General features: G+C 41.1%; 1 protein-coding gene across 2 annotated transcripts in view; it reads right to left on the minus strand.

The window, feature by feature from the left end:
* Positions 1–18744, minus strand: part of plcd3 (phospholipase C delta 3) — a 48386-nt gene extending 29642 nt beyond the window's left edge. The window contains exons 1-2 of one of the 2 annotated variants that reach the window (XM_031894636.1): positions 18669–18744; positions 13611–13675 (exon numbers count right to left, since the gene is read on the minus strand). In XM_031894636.1, the coding sequence (XP_031750496.1) occupies positions 13611–13675; positions 18669–18724 (121 nt within the window). In that variant the 5' untranslated portion in view covers positions 18725–18744. Of the gene's footprint in view, positions 1–2897; positions 3118–13610; positions 13676–18668 lie in introns of those variants that run through there. The other variant, XM_002935518.5, reaches the window with a different exon arrangement.
* Positions 18745–20413: the final 1669 nt, after the last annotated feature.

Here is a 20413-nt window from a genome sequence, read left to right on the forward strand (position 1 = left end):
TCGTTTGGTCCTAGGGCCAAACAATCGAATTGAAACGGTAGACACAGTCGCCGTTGTTTCGGGGACCACATCAATGAGCCAATGCGGCCCCTGATCCGATGTAAAAGTCAAACCTGCCCTTATCGATATGTGCCTGATTTCAGGCCAGATGCCGGTTGGGGAGGCCCATCGTTGGTGGCCACACACTGGCAGATAAGCTGCTGAATCAGTCTAAAGGACCAATATTGGCAGCTGAAATTGGCACGTAAATGGCCAACCTTAACAAGGCAGAACTTTAGAATCTGAATAACAACAACAAAAAAAACTCACAGCTGATCTGTTTTTGTTGAAAAAATGCAGGATAGGAAGACTATATGGTAAAAGAAAAAAAACATACAAAATACATGGCGACGACCAGTTGAAAAGCTGCTTTCAATAGGTCTACCTATAACATTCTGCTTCAAGGGTACACTAACCTCAAAAATACCCTTTGATCAATTGAGCCTAGTGCATTTACTAAACAAAGTTTATGTCCTATATGTGTGTTCCGTTACTGCACCAAATTTTGATTGGTCAGAATGCAAAAGCCCCAAACAGCGGTCAATGGTCAGAAACTATGATCAAACTGGTTGCCCTGTATGTGGCCATCTTAAAACCAGTAGGATAGGTTCAAGAAGACAAAAGGATTATTATGAATGCATGAATAAAGGTGCAATGTTTTATAAAACAATGCAGTCAATACAATTTACAGTGGTGGCCAATAGGATGGGCCCTGATTAAATAGGGCACTCCGCCAAACTCAAGAGTGCATTACCCTATTTATTTCTGCAGAGATATTATAAAGTGCAATGTTTTGGGATAGGCAATATCCTCAAGCGCAGGCATGTACCAATCCGAACTGTGGAAATATATATCTATATACATAAATAAACAGGGCGGATTGGTTTAACCCTACTTTTATCTAACACAATCAATGATCAATGGCAATTAGCATCTCATGAGCCAGCTCATTCATCTTTATCTGCTCTCCTGCATATTTACTGTGTGATGTTTGCTTCAGTAAATCCATGTCCCAAAGTACTTACAATCTAATTTGCCCACAAATAAGTGACTTCATAAGAAACAAAAAATGACCCTGTGAAGAATGTTATTAACTAAATTTGGATTTCTTCTGGTTGGGGTAATGTGAATACCAAAAATTATTAATAAACATATCATTTTTATATTGTATGCAATAGGCCACCATTATTATATAATGGTACCATTTACATGCCCATCTGTCACTGCATCTTTAACAACACTGTTATTATTGCACCGGTCCATGTGACATCTGTGCATTACCTCCATGTGACTCACAGTTACGGCTGACATGTGGCATAGCCAAACAATGGCTATTAGCCACTGACATGTGGTGCATGCTGACAGTTATGGCTCAGTGTCAGCTGAGGAGCCACAGTTTAAGCAACATGGTGATATACAGCAGTAATGTATACAATGCAATAATGTCTTCTACAGTTTATACTGATTTATATAATAATCCTCCAACACTAAAGCATGTAACAGTATCTCACAGAGGTCTGACTACTTTGCGTGCACAGCAGCTGGAGTCCCAGATATTGGCCTTTCTCTTTATGGAGCAATGTGTGGGTTAGTTCCCCTTTGCTCATAACCAGAGCTATTAAGCAATGGCCATAACATCTACCCTGCTATATAGCAACAGGAGTATCCATATTAGCCAATAAGCACTCTTTGAATTCAGCAAGTAAACTTTAAACTACAGGGTACTGCATGAAAAAGGGTTTAAGTCGTACACACAGATTTTGGGGCAGAAATGCATAATCCACGTGTTTCCATACCGAAATCTGCACCCATGCTGAAGTAATGTTTCCAAGTGCAAGCAAGGAAGAAGGCTGATGCCATCGTAGGGGCTGATTCTCGGCCAAATTTTTCTGCAGAAAAGAATCAGCACCCTATGACATTAGCCTAAGGAGCTTTGCTATTCAGGATTCCCTCTGATTTGCAAACAAATGAAATGCTTCTGAGAGAAACAATTGACTTTTATTGATTAACATGACTGTTTTTGATTTCAAGTGTTAATAGAAACCCTGGGCAGAGGACTAATGTGCAGCTTATTATGCTGTTCATTATTTCCATGTGTCCAGTGGCTCCTCCATCACTCAGCACAGCAGTGTACACCCCTGCAATGTACAGTTCCAGCTGATTTGCTGTGTCACTATAAAGAGCTAATCTATGGTTCCGCACATGGCTGGTTCTCCTGCTTGTTTACAGACAACATTAATACTAGCCACCTCCACTCATTTGTATTTAGGGCAGTTACTTGGGATTTGATCCCTGCAACTAAATAGACACAATAATGAGGTTTATTATGGGAGAACAATGTTAATGCAATTTTTTCACCTAACAAATTTAGATTAATTGTTTATATAGTGTCCGTACACCCTGCAGAGCAAATGGCATTATAATGCTCTCCTGATTATTTATGTATAATTTAAGCATTAAAGCAATACATTAATGTATCAAGGCAATAATAAAATGTATATAAATAACAATAAAAAATATAGTTGCATTCAAGATTAGGCCCTAAGTGTTAAAAGGCAAGGCGTTCCATGCCCTACAGAGCTTTCAATCTAAGTGACTATGCTGTATTGTAGGCTTATGTCGTGTGGCATTTGGTCTTTGGGAAACCTCTCTACATTGCTATGTTTATGTTGTTATACCCCTTTAACCAGCCAATCACATCACTGCTGTACTGTATTCATTATCAGCTCCCGTAACTGTTTTGTGTGTTTTCTAACAGAACCTAAGCCCCCCTCCACACCAGTGACACCCACCCACACCCACTGAAAAACGATGCCCACTCCCAAATCTGGCAGCCTCTAACCCACTTGCAGACCTACCCATTTTCTTGAAGGTTTTGAGTCCCTGACTACTGACGGGCTGTACTTCTTGTTCCAACACTTCAGATTCTGGCTTGTACTTCTTCTTCTTCTTTCTGCCCCCACACACGGTGCCAAATACGCCAGGCATCTCTTGCTCCCAGTTCCTTTCCTTTGCTCTCACTCTCCTGGCTCTTGCTGGTAACTCTGGTGTCTTTGTGTGAGTACAGCCCCAGTCCTGCCTCCCTCCCTCCCTCGCTCCTCCTTGAGCACTGATTTTTTTTCCACTCTTTGGCAGCAGTTGCTTGACCTGGAATCGCATTTCACCACTGCACTCACTATTTTAAAGTTGTAGAAACTAGAAAATCCTGCTGGTTGTAGATTGGGTGGTTTCAGTGCGTTTTAATAAAGGGCACATTATTATTATTGGTTTAGTTCCATCAACAAATGAACAAGCTATATGTATATATACATTTGTTTTACACAAAAGTCAGGAATATATATTAAACTATACTGTATCCTCATAAACACGTGCTTAGTGATGTCACTTGTGTCACATGACGCACTGAAACTTGTATATTATGAAATTATCCTCCTTTATTTATATAAAACCTACATATCACCAGCACCATACAGACATTATACACTGGTCCCTGCCCCAGTGGAGCTTACAATCTAATCACATTCAGACTTACTAGGGCCAATATTGTCAGGAGCCAATTAACCTGCCTGTATGTTTTTAAAGTGTGGGAGGTGTGGATGTCAGGTGTATCTGAAATCTGCAAGTTGGGGTTGCTGGTGCGGGTTTGGGAGGTGTTTTTTCACATTGCCAGACCAGCCACCTTGAGCCCAGGGGTGTAATTAAAGAGGTAGCAGACCTTGCAGTTGCAGAAGGACCCATAAAAGCTCAACTTCCTAGTGTTTAGGGGCCCTAAATTAAATTTGCTGTGGGGCCCAGTAACATCTAGTTATGCCACTGCTTCTGCTCATGTCATTTTACCTTCCAGTGAACCCTCCCTGTTGGTGACATCAATGGCAGACCCCTCCACCAGCATGATATTAGCGGCAGGTTCTTGTTCAGTTCAGTAAGGAAGGAGGGTTTGGGTCATAGATTCTGTGCCCTGGGAGGGAGAGGGAGGCGTGCCAGGTACCTAGAGGAGACCCATTACAGTGAACATACACTGCAGAAACTGCCCTAGGTGGAATTGGACTCAAGATATAATGTACCCCCTTTATGCAATAGTCACTTCAAAGTTACATGACATACATAAGAACATGCTTATGCCTGCTTCCTTATGCATTAGGGCTCTGGCACACAGGGAGATTAGTCCCCGGATTGCCATCCCACCGGCGAAAATGTAAATCGCCGGTGGGATGGCAATCTGGGGATATTAGTCGCCCGCGAACAGGGAGTTTTGTCGCGGGCGACTAATCGCCCCATGTGCCAGAGCCCTTAATATCATGGAAATCCTCAATGATATCTCATATCACAATACTTAACAATTATTCCTGTACATTGAAGCCTTCCTGTATTTGCTTAGGAAGTTGAAATCACTTAGACTGTAGGTTCTACTGGGTATGGACCTCCTTCCTCTTCTTTATATATGTGCCACACACTGTGTATATTTATTTTTATTCATAACAGTATTTGTCACTGAATTTGTACCATTCATGTAAAAAACGTACAGCACAGTGTATACAGCAGCACTATATTTGTGTGTGGAGGGGTACGAGAATGTTAGCAATGTCAAACCCACTCCAGTGCTCCCTTCCGTGATCAACCCACTCCACACACTGAATCCAAACAAGCTTTCGGCCTCCGCCCCTTACATATATAAATAAATATGTATATATAGATACCTCCTGCAACAGAAAAAAAGCTTATTCATAGGCATGAAAGCTGCCAAACAGGATTGTATCTGGTTCTTGCGATCAGCTTGTACTAAACCAAAGTACACTGATAAGCTGCTAAGAATGCAAATGGTTTAGTAGCAAGATATTGTGAGAAATTGGGGTACATTGCATACATTAGTAAAAGCTCTTTGTAGTAATAAAGTATGGAAATATATGATGCCTAATAGGGTTGTTCTTGAAATGGAATGCTTTGCTTAGAAATACTGTATGGGAATATTTGAATTTATATACATTTTGGCAGTTTGTTTTTGAGAGTTGCCTTAGGGCGAAGACAGGCGAGGCAATTAATCTGCACGATTTTTAAAATCCATTTGTGGTGACTAATCGCCACGCTAAAAAGTTGCAGTGCCTTGTGCTGCATGGTTCCTTCCGCACATGGCAGCTTGTATATATTTGAATGGAGGTATCATTGCACTGATTGGTCAGCTGGATTTTTAGCCGCCACGATTGCAGGTTTGAAAAGCCTCGGTAAGTAATCGCCCCGCCTGTCTTTGCCCTTATATTTGTAAATCACAGGGGAAATAAACACGCACTGAACCCCAACTATTCAAGGTGTAGTTTGATGCCATTAGCATCACATAAGAGACCCCAGACACAAGTGCAAGAGCAGTAAGGGGTGCATAATGCGCCCATTAGTTCTCATCCAAAAACCCTTGTGCCCAGTGTCAGACTGGGGTGCCAAGGGCCCACCAGAAAACCTTAGACTTTAGGCCCACTCTCCCCTTCTCTGTTCACTCACTTTCTTTAGTCTCTTAATTACTTCTTTATACATACTATTATCTATCCTTTGCTCCATTTCTTCTGTTTCTTCTCATATAGAATTGAGTTATGGCCATGGTATAGGCATACAAGGCAAACAGTTGGGTGAGCAGGAGGGCCCACTGACACCTGGGCCCACAAAAATTGTTTCTGGTAGCCTGGTGGGCCAGTCGAACACTGCTTGTGCCTGCGGGTACAAGGCAGCTGTGTTGTCGCATGTGTCCTGCACTGCTACTTTGCACCTTTGAATGACATATAGGGGTAAGGAGCAGGCCCAGACTGGCAATATGTGGTTTCTGGTAAATGCCAGAGGGGATAGTGGATTGTGCCATTTTTTTGCACTTTGCACCCAGTGCTGCACTTGATAAATGAGCCCTTTATTATCATTATTAACATGCATTTAAAAAGTACCAACATATTCCACAGTTCTGTATAGAAGGTTGTACTATAACATATATATATATATTGCAGAGAGAGCACAAGCCAGAAAAATTAGAGCAGCAGCAGTTAGCGTGCCCTACAGGTCAGAAAGGTGCACAGTAGGCAGAGAGTGCTGGGAACAGTGGTGCTTATGATTATTAATATTATTCAGTTATTATCACTGAACTGTGGAAAGCGAAAGATCCACTTATAGCTCAAAAATCTCCACATCCATGTTAATAGACCAGTCTTTGCATGTGTTTTCTGTGCCCTCAGCCCAACATTGCCCATAAGGCCATGCCAGTATGTGCTTTCATAAATAATACTAGAATTTTATCCAGTCTCACAAATAAACTGTCTATGCCCGAGAAACTACGGAATATACAGATGCAATGTAGTATTTAACACTCCTGTGTAACCAGACTGCATGGAGAACTGCACAGTCAGCAACTGAGATGGAGCAGGGAAGGATATATGCCTGTGTCTGCAATCTGCAGGCCAAACAAGCTCCTTATATATAGATCCAATTAAACCATTAAACTATCCAGCTGTTACTAAACCTGGTTACCATATAAACTCATAAAATCATCACTCTGTATTTATATATTTTACATTATATTTATATATATATTTCCATAACACATTTCAATGTTTAATAATGAAATTATAATTATATACTATCCAGAAGCTGAGGGCAGTATATCAATGATGTTTGCACCTCCAACCTGAAACAGAATCTACAATGTACATTTCAGTGCCTATCTGAGCAGCTTTTAAGAAGGTGCAATAAATATATCCATGGTCCAGTAACAATGGACATATTTATTGCACACTGAAAAGGCTCTTTAGAGATTGACATATACAGGGGCGGGCCAAGCCAACCGGGCGCCCTAGGCAACCTGGTCGGCCACCTAGCCTCCCCCACCTTGTGCTTTGGCCTGCGCAGTTTGGGGGGGGGTGCGCAATGCGATGGGTCATTGCCCCCACTGTTAATGACAAGCTGCAAGGGCAATGACAAAGGAGGAGGACTAAGGGTAGGCAGGAGAGGCTCCTGCCTGGCGCCCCCAAATCGTTGCGCCCTAGGCAGCTGCCTCTTCTGCCTACCCCTAGTTCTGGCACTGGACATATATTATGCTGTATTGCATTGAAATGCCTTTCCACTGTTCTACTGCCTCTCACTTTATTGCTGGTGGAGAGGCATTTCGGGATAGCTAAGGGCCAAACATTAAAACATTAAAAAATTAAAATGGCGGAAATACATGTCATCGGAGCAAGGACCACATCACTGATGCAATCAAACATGCCGACTGAGATGTAGGAGTTTCCCATACACGGCCAGATAAGCTGCCAAATCAGTCTGAAGGACCCAAATCAGCAGCTGAAATCTGCCCATGTATGGAATCCTACTGCCTGAGGCACAGCAGACTGAATATTGTGAAAGAAATCAAACCATTGCATTTTTATCACAGAGGTTAATGCGGGTTAATTCAGACTACAGGTAGTTAACATGTCTTTCAGAAGACTTTAGTGTATAACCAGCTGTAGGACATCAAGCTATATAATTTAAAACAGATGGAGGTGGTGACAGATGAGGATAAAGATACATCTTTAAAGCAGAAATAGTATTTTAGTATTATTATTAATAAATATCCTAGTGACTGATAAGGGTTGCTTACCAACTGCAATATAGAGGTCAGAAGGAATTAACAGACTGCCAGCTGATGGTTTTTTTTTTTTTTACCTTAATCTAGATCAGTTTGTGGGGGGGGGTTACAAAGGTTGGATCTGGACTAACATTCTGCTTCATTCTGGATAATTTTCTTGGTTGTATTAAAGGATAAGTGAATGTAAAATTGATGGTTCTACAAACAAATAAATTAGGTTGAGGAGACTGCCTCATACAGACAAAAGCAAACAAAAGGAATTCTGGGAGTGAATTCCAAACTCTTAAAAAAATATCATTTACATGGGTTTATCCTATAGGCTACAGCTCACCCACTGGGTTTGAAGCTGAAGCCAGGACAATAGCTGATCAGATTCCCAACTACAGACCCATGTAAATGGGATTTTTTTAAGAGTTTGGAATTCACTCCCAGAATTCCTTTTGTTTGCTTTTGTCTGTATGAGGCAGTCTCCTCAACCTAATTTATTTGTTTGTAGAACCACATGGTGACTCTACCTAAGCTGATCAGAAAACCCTACACTAAACTGATGAGCCCCTAATAATGGCGAAACTGGTCTGTAGTTGGGAATCTGATCAGCTATTGTCCTGGCTTCAGCTTCAAACCCAGTGGGTGAGCTTTAGCCTATAGGATAAACCCATGTAAATGGGATTTTTTTAAGAGTTTGGAATTCACTCCCAGAATTCCTTTTGTTTGTAAAATTGATGAGAGTGCTATTCTAAGCCCTTTTCCAATGTACATTTTTTCAGGTATTAAGGGAAATATGTACTGTTAATATGAATAAATTTTGTTACAACAGCACCACCTACTGGCCAGTTTCAGGCAGTGATCCAGTCGAGGAACTTGTCAGTAGAAAGAAAGTGGGCTGGTCTGAAGTTTTTCTGTTTAGTAAAAACATCAGAAACCTCAGATAACTTTTCTTGTGTCTTTCCTTAACAAAAGAACATCAGACCAGCCCTTATTCTTTCTTCTGACAAATTCCTCCACTGGATCACAGTCAGAAACAGACCAGGAGGTGGCGTTATTGTAACAAAATTCATTTATATTGACAGTATGTATTTCCCTTATTGTCTTGGAACCTTAAAAAAATAATAAATGTCATTGTAAATTACAAAAGTTCTAAGAATAGCACTCTCAATAATTTTATAATCCCTTATTTTAAAAGTTTATCCTTTAAAGAAAAAGGAAAGTGCTTTAAAGAATTTGTCTCCCGAGAGACATACCTCTGCGGTTATAATGCATTTGTCCCCTACAAGTCCCCTAATTTTAAAACAGTTTCTGTGATCAGTCGCCTTGTAGTAAAAAAAAAATTGCTACAATTCCATGCTCCCACACCAAGACTAAGAGGCCTATCTACTAATCCACGAACGGATCGAAAGCGCCCAAATGCGTTTTTTTTGTAATGATCGGTATTTTGCAATTTTTTTTCGTCGCCTTCACGACTTTTTGGAAATTGTCGCGACTTTTTCGTAAATTGTTGCGACTTTTTCGTAGCCGTTACGACTTGCGCGAATTGTCGCAACTTTTTCGTAGCCGTTGCGAAAAAATCGGAAAGGTTTACCCGCCGTTTACTAGCGCTCAGTACAAAAAAGTTGCGACAATTTGCGCATGTCGTAACAGCTACGAAAAAGTCACAACAATTTGCACAAGTCATAACGGCTACGAAGAAGTCGCGACAATTTGCGCAAGTCGTAACGGCTATGAAAAAGTCACGCCAATTCACGAAAAAGTCACGACGGCAACGAAAAAAAATACAAAAAAGTCGCAAAATGTTCGTTTCCAATCCGATTTTTTCCCATTCGGGATTCGGATTTGTGGACTAGTAAATCTGCCCCTAAGACAGTTCTTGAGTCCAGAAGGCAGCACAACTATTCGTGAGCATGCTCCCACATCCAAGGAGCGCTCACCCATAAAGATCTGAATTAAGCGCATGCGCTTTTAGTTTGCAGGCACCATCTTGCAGATGTCAGTGTTAAAAACATGGCGGCGCAGACACAGAGAAATACTGTTTACGTCGGGAGGACCATACTGGACAAAGGAGCATTTTTTAAGAAATTATTTCAGTGTCCAGGTACATGCAGGGGCCCTCTATTACATACTAGAAGATGAGTAAAACCCTTTCCTTCTTCTTTAATGAGATTAATTTCTGTTAATAAAACTGTGGTTTATACAGTGTATACTCGTTAACTTTTATGTTTCCTAGTGGTTAGATGGCGGGTATCATTTTATAAAACATCTGGATTCTAGCTTAGGAACAAAATTGGCGGAGGCAGGGAATAACAGAAAGGCATGTGGCTTTTTATTTTCAGTTTATTATTACCTTGCATGATGGAGATTCCAAGGGGAGCGCCAAGATCACACAGCATGTGGCCTATCTTCTAAACTCTTGAACCACTGTTAAGAATCTTGTTTATCTCATTTGTTCTCTAGGCCCTGAATGTGGGAACTAGTGAAAAGTGTTTATACTGGAACCCACAAGCAAATGTCCTGTCATCATCCTGGCCAATTCTGCTCAATGTTTGATATGATAAGCTGTCTTTTGGCAGGTGGCTGACAAGCCGGACAGAAAACAGATAACTTGGTGGGTTTAGAAACAAAAGGGCTGTAACACACGGGGAGATTATTCGCGCCGCAACAAAACTCCCTTGTCGTGGGTGACTAATCTCCCTGCAATGCCATCCCACCCAATTGCAAGTTTGCGCATGTGCATATGCGCAGGTGGAGGGGGGGCGCGGGGCGATGGACAGGGGGTGGCCTTGGGGTGCCCGGCTTACAAATCCGGCCCTTATCCCACCAGCTTGAGTGTAAATCGGCGGTGGGATGGCATACGCGCGGGCAAATCATGTTGCGCGTATGCGATCCCACAGCGATTTACATTCTAGCCATTGGGATGGCATTGCAGGGAGATTAGTCACCCGCGACAAGCGAGATTTGTTGCGGCACGACTAATCTCCCCATGTGTCACAGCCCTAAAGCCTAATTTATCCCTGCAAACAGGGGCATAACACTGATCCATAACACAGAAAAAGAGAAAAGCAGTGGTAACATGGATAGAGGCCCAGATCTGTGGGGCTGCTGTAAGATGCCATAGACAGTCACTATTTATTAGGCCTGTGGTGGGGCTTATTATGAGTCTCAATCCGGACCTACATGGACAGACACATAGAAGCACAAAAGAGTATCATTTGGGTACATGCGTTGGAGATTATGATTATGAAGTGGACTGGCAATCTGTAGATTAATGGCAAATGCCAAAGGGGCTCCTGTAAGATGCCATAGACAGTCAATGTTTATTGGGCCTGTGAGGGCTGTTTGGGCCTCTGTCTACTTAAAATACTAATTTGGAGTAGTCAGCACCAAATAGTAGTAGTAGTCAGCACCAAGCCTTGTGATTAGTTAAAAGTAGTGCAGGTTCCCCAATGGCCACTTTCCATCGGCATATCCTGGTACAGAAGAACAGGAACAGCACCTCTTGTCTTTGTAGATTAAAATGTCTTTATTGCAAAGTTTTTTGGGGCAAACAACAACAGCAGCAGCAACGTTTCAGGTCACATAAGACCTTTTATCAAGATGATAAAAGGTCTTATGTGACCTGAAACGTTGCTGCTGTTGTTGTTTGCCCCAAAAAACTTTGCAATAAAGGCATTTTAATCTACAAAGACAAGATGTGCTGTTCCTGTTCTTCTGTACTTATAATACTAAGTCTTATTATGAATCTTAATCCATACCTACATGGACAGACACATAGAAGCACAACAGTGCATCAGCCGGGTACATGCGCTGGATATTATGAAGAGCATGTGTTTTGTAAAGTGGCTGGAGGCTGTATAGGAACGCACTCATATGATAGCCAAAAGCAATCACAATTGTTTTATCTCACGGAACCTAGTCAGTTCCCTGCTGTCAATGTAAACCTGATTATTTGCTCTTCTTGTGCACATGATAATGTCAGGAGAGTTTTTAATAACAACAAGTTTTAATAGAAATGGCTTGGATTCTTTAAATAAATTTGTTTAATTAATCGCAAATATATAAATTCTTTCTTTTTCACATTTGTATTTGGAAGGAGATGCACAAAAGAAGGCCTTATGGTAAATTATTGGGATGGGTTGGGAATTATTTGCACAAAACCAGCATTGGAATAGGTGGATTCACGAATGAACTTGCTTCTGATTCTTTTGAAAAGCTTTTGATATGATGATCACACTGAGTTTAAAATACAGAGAAATTCATAGAAATTAGAGTCTTCCAAATGGACTGTTATCAAAGGCAAGGGTTATACAGTTCATATGGGACTGGGTGTGAACAGTATACTGCTAATAAAAAAGCAAATAGGAAACTAACAGAGCAATTTGTAATGTGGAAAGTACACTGATGTTGTTCTGTATTTTATATTGGGACATTACACCTTGGCCTAGATACAGTGTTATTTTCCAATGGGTCTTTTATCTTTTAGTTTTTTTTCCAGATTTTCTTGACTTTTTCTGTATAGAATAATTTGGGAGTGTTAGCTTTGGAAAGCAAACAAATTGCAGATGAAAGATAGTCCCTGTGAAAAATGTAAAATTAATATGTTGGCCAGCTTCAATACATTGCAATAGATGGACAAACAATCCCTGTTTTGCTTATAGGGAAGGACAATTCTAGTAGCTTAGTGCACAGAATGTCTTACTGTCCTATATATACTGGTCCAGAGGACCTCTTGTTGCTGTCTATATGAGTTTTGTGGTCACAGCCTCATTGCATCCCCACCTAAAGGTTTAAAATGTAGTGGTGAGCACAACTTTCCTTTTTTTGCTATAGTTTATACAGAAGCAGTGGCCAGCTCCATGTTGTAGCTCCTGCCCTTCCCAGCTACAGTCAGGCGATCCTAGTGGTGGCCAATAAAAGGCCATTATTTGGAGTTTTAACCTTGGAAAGCAAGTTGTAGGTACCTGTGAAAAATATATAACAAAGTACAGGTACGGGGTACAGGAAGGCCACTCCCATAGACTCAATTTTAAGCAAATAATTCAATTTTTTTTAATGATTTCCTTTTTCTCTGTAATAATAAAACATTACCTTGTACTTTAACCTGACTTAGACTGAATGAATTCTTACTGGAGGTAAATTAATGTTAAAAGTATTTTTTAGTTGACTTAAGGTATGAAGATCCAAATTATGAAAATATTCCTTATCTGGAAAACCCCAGGTCCTGGGCATTCTGGATAAAGGTTCCATATCTGCAGTAGAATTCTTAATGAATCAGAAAAAAGTGAGTGTAGGACTGGTTAGACTTTGCAATAGTTGGCTAGTATTAATATATTGCAATATATAGATAAACAATCCCTGTTTTGTTTAAAGGGGAGGGCATTTTAGTAGCTCACTAAAGATGGTATTAGTAAACAAGGCTAATTGCACAGATAATGTTTTGTCTGCCATTATATGTGCATTTTCTCCACCTGCATTTTTTGCCAGCACAGAAAAATCCATGTGACTTTGTGGTTAAAGTCCTCATTTGACGAGGGCCAGACCAAGGTTACAAATATTAGAAGACATTGTTGTATCATCCCTTACGCATAGTTTTAGACTATATACACCAAATAAGTGTTGGGACAAAATGATGCTATAACTGACCTTCAAGATGGGTGTTCGGGAGTATCTAGGACAGAAAAAAACTAAATATGACTCTGAGAACTTGGCTCCTAGGAGGAGCTGAGGTGAAACTTTAGCACGGCCAGATAGGAAATTCTACATAGGTGAGTACTTTCCCCCATTACTGCATTACCTAGAACAGGGCTGATGACCCCATGTAATAACTCCACAATCAAGGGTTTTCACCTCAATTTATACATTTATTCACTTTATTTAGGTAATAGCATCACTTTTTGGGTGCTGAAGATGCCTACCTAATATGGGCAATTGGGAGGAACTGTATATTATATAGGTACAATATATAAATGGCAAGTATCTACTGTACCTTCATCAGGAAGATGCATCCAAACAGGACAAAGTGTGAAAGAGGGCACTAATTCATACTGGAGACTGCAGAAGAAAAGAAAAAAAAAGGTTCATTTTCTCCAAACTTGTAGTAGGAATCATTACCACAAATATAACTGTCCCATTCAGATATTCCTCCATTTAACTGCCCAAACATTAGTAGCTCAAAGGGCAGGGAACAAAATGCTCAAAACACCCCTTATTCACTTTTTTAGCAACTGAGTTTAAGTTTTGCTTTGCTTAGTTGGCATGTAACTGAATTGGAGCCAATTTTGAGCATTTTGTCCCCTGTCCATGGAGCTAAAAATCATTGTGGGGACCAAACATCAAGTTTGCCCCATTTGCCACTCTCCTAATAAAACTATCCGTAACTGTGTTTCACGTGCCAATATGATGTTGTTAGTGAGTGCTCAGCAATAACCTTGAGCAACTCAGCCTTTGAGGGTAAGGGCAGTGGCACAGTGGCCCCACAACAAATCTTCGCTATCGCGGGCGACTAATCTCCCTGCAATGCCATCCGACCGTCTAGAATATAAATCGCTGGTGGGATGGCATACGCGTCGCTGCGATGTCCCGCAGTCACCTGAAGTTTCCTCTAAAGACAACTTTGGGCGACTGCGGGACATCGCAGTGACATGTGTGCCATCCCACCAGCGATTTACATTATAGCAAGTGGGATGGCATTGCGGGGAGATTAGTCACCCGCGACAACGAAGATTTGTTGTGGGGCGACTAATCTCCCCTTGTACCCCTGCCCTAAAAAAGATACATGGAGCTACTAGTAGCAGCTACTTTTTTCACTGCTACTTAACACCAGAAAATACCCTGCCATAGACAATACTGAAAATTGCCTCTGCTAAAACACACGTAGAGACAATTATCAGTAAATGATCACTATTGTCTACTTTAGTAGCCACAACAAGTAGCTGCTACTAGTAGCTGCATGTGTCTTAGCCCTAAAGGCAGTGGCACACGTGGAGATTAGTCGCTGCGATAAATCTTAGCTACCGTGGGTGACTAATCTCCCCGAAATGCCATCAAACCGACAAGAATGTAAATCACTGGTGGGATGGCATAAGTGTTGCTACGATTTCCTGAAGCCGCGGGAAGTTGCCTTGAGAGGGCGACTAATCTCCCCGTCTGCCACTTCCCTAAGGGTTCATCGCAGGATTACAGCCATTACTATGCCAAATACAAACTAACCTCAATAAAATTGTGCAGAGAAAGAAAATTGCTTATAGAGCTACACCGCCCAGAGTAATAACCAGTAAAAATTCATATTATTCTGCAGGTATAGGTGAAAAACTCCATTAAAATGTAACCTTTATTGCCACCATTAAAACCATACTTCTACTATAAAATATTATATCCGTAAACTATATGTCAGTGGCATAGGGTCATGGGTTGATAGTATGTGCAGGGCATCCCCATCTTCTGAAACAGTCAATATCTCAGTTACTGGTGTATAAATGTCCAAAACAAAAGCTAAACAGCAGCTTTTAATGGCTCAAGTTTACTACAGATATCAATATACACAATTTATATATGTGAACGTATATAGGTATGTGTGTATATATATATACAGTATGTGCATTGGGGGCCATTTAGAAGGGTTGAGCTTTGGACTCAGAGTCGAACTGGACAACCATGATATTGGGAAAAATCCTGGTGGGTCCCAATCCTGTCAAACCAGCCAATTTTGGCAAGTTTAAACAACATTAAGGATGGACATAAGTTCCACAGTGGAATGCATGACCATCTTTAATTCTTTCCCAGAGGTGAAGCCTAATTCATGTTGGGAAGTAAGTAGCAGCATGTTGGAGTGGTGGGATGAAAAGGAGACTGATAGTGTGCAGGTGGAAGGGGGGGGGGGTAATGCGGCAGATGATGTTTTGTGGGCCCTTAACTTGGATACCCAGTGGGCCCAGGGTTGAAATTAATAAACCTTGGTCTTTTTTCAACCCAAACTTATAAATATGTAATAAGCATTAATTATGTCATCACCCATCAATATATGGACATTCCCAACCCCAGTCCAGATCAGGTAACTAAACTAACGGCTATAATACCCATATAAGCCATTAACACTAGCAAAACAACCATAGCAGTCATAACATAATACCAGATGTGAAAAATGTCAATGTTAACACAATAATTAACATAGATGAATACCTGTATATACCTGTATATACTCAATATCAAAAATAAAACATAACCAAAATCATAAGCAAAGACCATATCTTTCTACCTTGATCATAACATAATATAAGGCCATAGGTTTACTTCATGCCTTAGTTATTCTGCACTAAAAAACCATCACTAAGACGTTATGGATTAGGGAAGGGCAATTTTTTAATTTTCGAGGTTGAGAAAACAACAGAATTGCAATTTTAAATTACGAAAATGAGTTTTAAAAATAACTCTAATACATCTACAATTAAGGTTTTCACCGCGGGTTTTAAGTCCATCCACCTTCTTTAGATAATAACGTCATTTCTATGCCCTACATTTAATGGCCAGGGTGCTATCTTGGGGTCACACAAAAATGTTTTTGAATCAGTGTGTTTCTTTTTTTAGTTTCTCTGACTCCTGTTCAGGGTTAGCTATTCCAATAATCCATCTCTACTGTCAATATATTTAAAAATGTAATTTTTAAGACTGCTTTTGGCCTTGCCCACATACTCAGGCTCAGTTTTACAGGTCATTAAAATTAACCTGCTACTCTTGGCAAAATTACCCCGATCATAGTCGTATACATCCATCAACAGTTGAGCAAGTATATAGCATTGAATATATGAGCAAGGCTTAGTCTGGAGGTGCAAATCCAGGCAAAGGCAGGGGGTGGTAGGGTGTTTGCACTTAGTTGACAAATTGTCATGTATGTGGAGGTATCAGTTCCTGTGTTATTGACTTCTAATTTATAGACATTATATTTTAGAATGACAGTATGATTTTAGTGGTGGCAATAAAGGTTATGTTTTAACGAAGTGTTTCCTCTTGCTTATACCTGTAGAGTAATATAGATTTACAGTGGTTGTTACTTTGGGTGGTGTGGGTGATCCTCCACAGATGTGGACCTCTAGTCTTCCTGCCATAACTTCCTCCTTCCGTTACCTTCTTTTCTGTGTCATTTCAATTGTTCTAGCACAAAATAACCCCATTGAGAAACCCCAGTCTTTACCATTGTATGCATTGTCTCAAAATAACTAGGGTGGTTGCTAGACATTGCATTGCAGGAGTGCAGTTACCCACGAGAAACCTATTAGCAGTTAGTTTTGATCAGTTTACTACAGTGAGCCCCAATCAGTGGCTCACAAGCAACATGTTGCTCACCACCCCCTTTGATGTTGCTCCCAGTGGCCTCAAAGCAGGTGCCCATGTTTACATTTCTTGCTTGGAGGCAAGTTCTGGTGAGCATATCAGAAGACCCGCTCGTTTGGTGACTTTGCCAAATGTGCAGATCACAACATGTATGGCCACCTTAAGGCCAGGGCCTAAGTTACAAATTTACCGAACAATACACTTGCCAGACTCCCCCATTGTTTCACCTCTGGCCCACTCAATACTGCCCAGTCAGGCCCCTGTTACACCCCTGTTCCCACTCCCATCATAGCCAGCTTTGTCACATCTGCTTGGCCCTAATCTGTCCTCAAATCTCAATCCTGCCACTGTGCCCTTGTGCAGTCACACTCCCGATACTTATGACACTGAGAGTAAACATTACTGTGACAGGAACTGATATGAATAGCTAAAAAAACATGTTTTGAAAAAAACAAAAACAACTGGGTCTCCTTGAATGCCCCTTACTTGCATTTCATTCACAAAGCAGAAACAGCAGCATCTGTGGATACAAGATGGGCCTTGCTCAGAAGCTCAGAGCCAGTCAGAATATATAAATGTTATTATTCTCATCCTGTCTGTCATTGCTCTTGGGAGCAGCTCTTTGCACTCCTAGAATGGGGCGCAGAGATGCACTTCATTCTGAATGCAAAAATGAGGGAATCCTCTTGAATGCTAGCCCCCAAGGAACAGCAAAAGCATGTACCTACTTACCATCTAAGGCAGGGATCCCCAACCTTTTATACCCGTGAGCCACATTTAAATGGAAAAAGTGTTGGGGAGCAACACAAGCATCAGCCAATGACAGCCATAATTGGCTATTGAATAGCCCCTATATGGAGTGGCAGCCCACAAAAGGTTCTGTTTGGCTTTACCCTGGGTTTTTATGCAACCAAAACTTGCCTCCTAACCAGAAGTTTAAAAATAAGCACCTGCTTTGAGGCCACTGGGAGCAACATCCAAAGGGTTGGTGAGCAACACGTTGCTCACGAGCTACTGGTTGGGGATCACTGATCTAAGGTCTCTGCTCCAGATGTAACTCCTTCCCTGTTGTAAATAAGCCCTTGAATCCCACTGCAGACATTTACTCCTGTAGCCCTAAAAGTGTCATTTTCTCTTTCATTGTAAAAATGCCAGCTGAAACACAGAGCATTCCCTCTCTGTTCTGACAGGTGGATGCCTTCGAATTCAGTGGCATTAGGCACCATAGGTCACAGGCGGAAGTGGCACAAAAATGCAAGCAAAGAAAATATTAACATTCACAGTACTTTAGGGGGATAATTGTTAGAGGGGATGTAGGGTGTCATAGCTTAACAGTATCTGAAAAGCAATAGCTTGCCGATATCTGAATAAGCAAGCCATGGGCAAGCGACATACAATAAAACCAGCACCTAGAAAGATTAACAGAACTAAGCGGCATTCTATCAGGTAAGTGCACATTCAAACATGACCGTCCCATCAGTGATGCTTGTGCTGCTGACAAACTACAACTCCTAGATGATCGACAGTGTTGCAGTATGGGGGCATTACATATATACACATTTACATATTACACATTTAGGAATGGCTGACAGATTTTGAGGGAATGAAGGTAACAGCACAAGGAACTGCCCAGCTCTCAATTCTTTGGGTGGGCAGTGCCACAGTTGGAGCAATACAGCAATCATATACATTAAACCCCCAGTTTTCATCTACTTACCTGGTAGATTTGCCCCCTCTCATCCACGAGGGCTTAGTTCTTTTCTGCTTGTCCATTTATTCACTGACGGAAAAGTCCTGACTTGTGTTGGGACAGGGACGCTAAAGTGAACTAAGTGCCAATGTCTCGGTTACAAGGAATGTGCTGACAAGGCAGATCTGTAGGGTACGCCATTGTCCAACAGCAGTGACTGAGACATGCTGGGCAGCGTTTACACAGGGGTCAGCGAGATTGGACAAAAGCAAAGGGAACACCTATAAAGTTCATAATAAATAAAAGCTATACCACTGACTTCTGTTTGGAGTGAAGGAAGTAAACTTGATGGACTTTGGTTTTTTTAAAATCCAACTTAGCTATTAACTATGGAGTGAAAGTCATAAACGTATCTCCATAGTGTAATGTGAGCTCTTGGAATTCAGCATTTGGGGTGGTGGTTGTTGGGGACAAATGGATTAGCTGCCACAGACACAATGTAAGGATTATAAAGGGTCAGTGACACTGAATTCATTCCTAGGATTAGGCAATATAGTAAAAAAAGGCTTCTTCTACACATGGTCTAAAAACCCACAGCAACCAATCAAATGTTTGCTTTTTAAAGAAGAAGGAAAGGTATGGTTGTAATTGCTTACCTTTTACCCTGGGTTGGTGCTCCTGTTAGAAGAAAACCGCCCTAGCCCATGCTAGCTGCGATGGAGTGATCCTCTTCCTTTTTCTGTCTTCGCACCACTTGCACTTCAGGATTCTGAAGAATGAAGACAGAAAAAAGAAGAGGATCACTTTTGCAGCTACCCCAGGCTGGTGCAGTTATCTCCTAACAGGAGCACCAGCCCAGTAAGCTGTTACAATTACGGGAGGTGCCTAACATTTGGCACCCCCAGTGATTTTTACCTTTCCTTATCCTTTAACATCACTCCAATACAGACTAACTAATGATTTACTACCACAACTAGTGCAAAATGTGGCCCCACTTATAACCTTAAAGGGATACTGCCACGATTTTTATGGTGTACTTTTTATTTCTAAATGACATTATATCATTTATGTCATTATACAGAAAATAATTCACTCTACCATTTAAAATTTTATTCTTAAACCAACAAATTAATTATTTTAGCAATATTGGTGCATAGGTGCCATCTCAGTGCATTGTGTCTGAGCTTTCAGAAAGAGCCTGTGCTACACATTAGTACTGCTTTCATGTAACCTATTATTTCTACTACTCCCATGGAGGAGTCCCAAGTCGGACTTGGATTTCTTACTATTGAGTGCTATTCTGATATCTACTAGGAGCTGCTATCTTGCTCCCTTCCCATTGTTCTGCTGATCGGCTGCTGGGAGGGGGAGGATATCACTCCAACTTTTGCAATGCAGGATTCTGCTGGAGAAGCTCTTTTAACGGATGCGCTTTAAAAAAAAACATGATTTCTCATGACAATATTCCTGTAGGCCATACACATTAAGATCCACTAATTTGGTGCAAAATGAGTGGATCTTTCTTCTGATATTCCCATCTATGGTAGGTGATATTGGTATACTTCGATCATTTGGCACTTGGGCTAAAGGATGGAATTACAGTGAGGGGTACAGAAGCTGTTAATGAGCCGATGCTGTCCCCAATCTGACAGAAAAATCAAACCCATCTGATCGACTCCCAGCCAATTTTTGGTCAGATATCTGTTGGGGGTCCCCAAACACGGGAAGATAAATCTGCCCATGTATGGCTACCTTTAGTGGCCCAAATCAGT

This window comes from Xenopus tropicalis, chromosome 10 (assembly GCF_000004195.4).
Source record: "Xenopus tropicalis strain Nigerian chromosome 10, UCB_Xtro_10.0, whole genome shotgun sequence".
Classification (NCBI taxonomy): Eukaryota; Metazoa; Chordata; class Amphibia; order Anura; family Pipidae; genus Xenopus; species Xenopus tropicalis.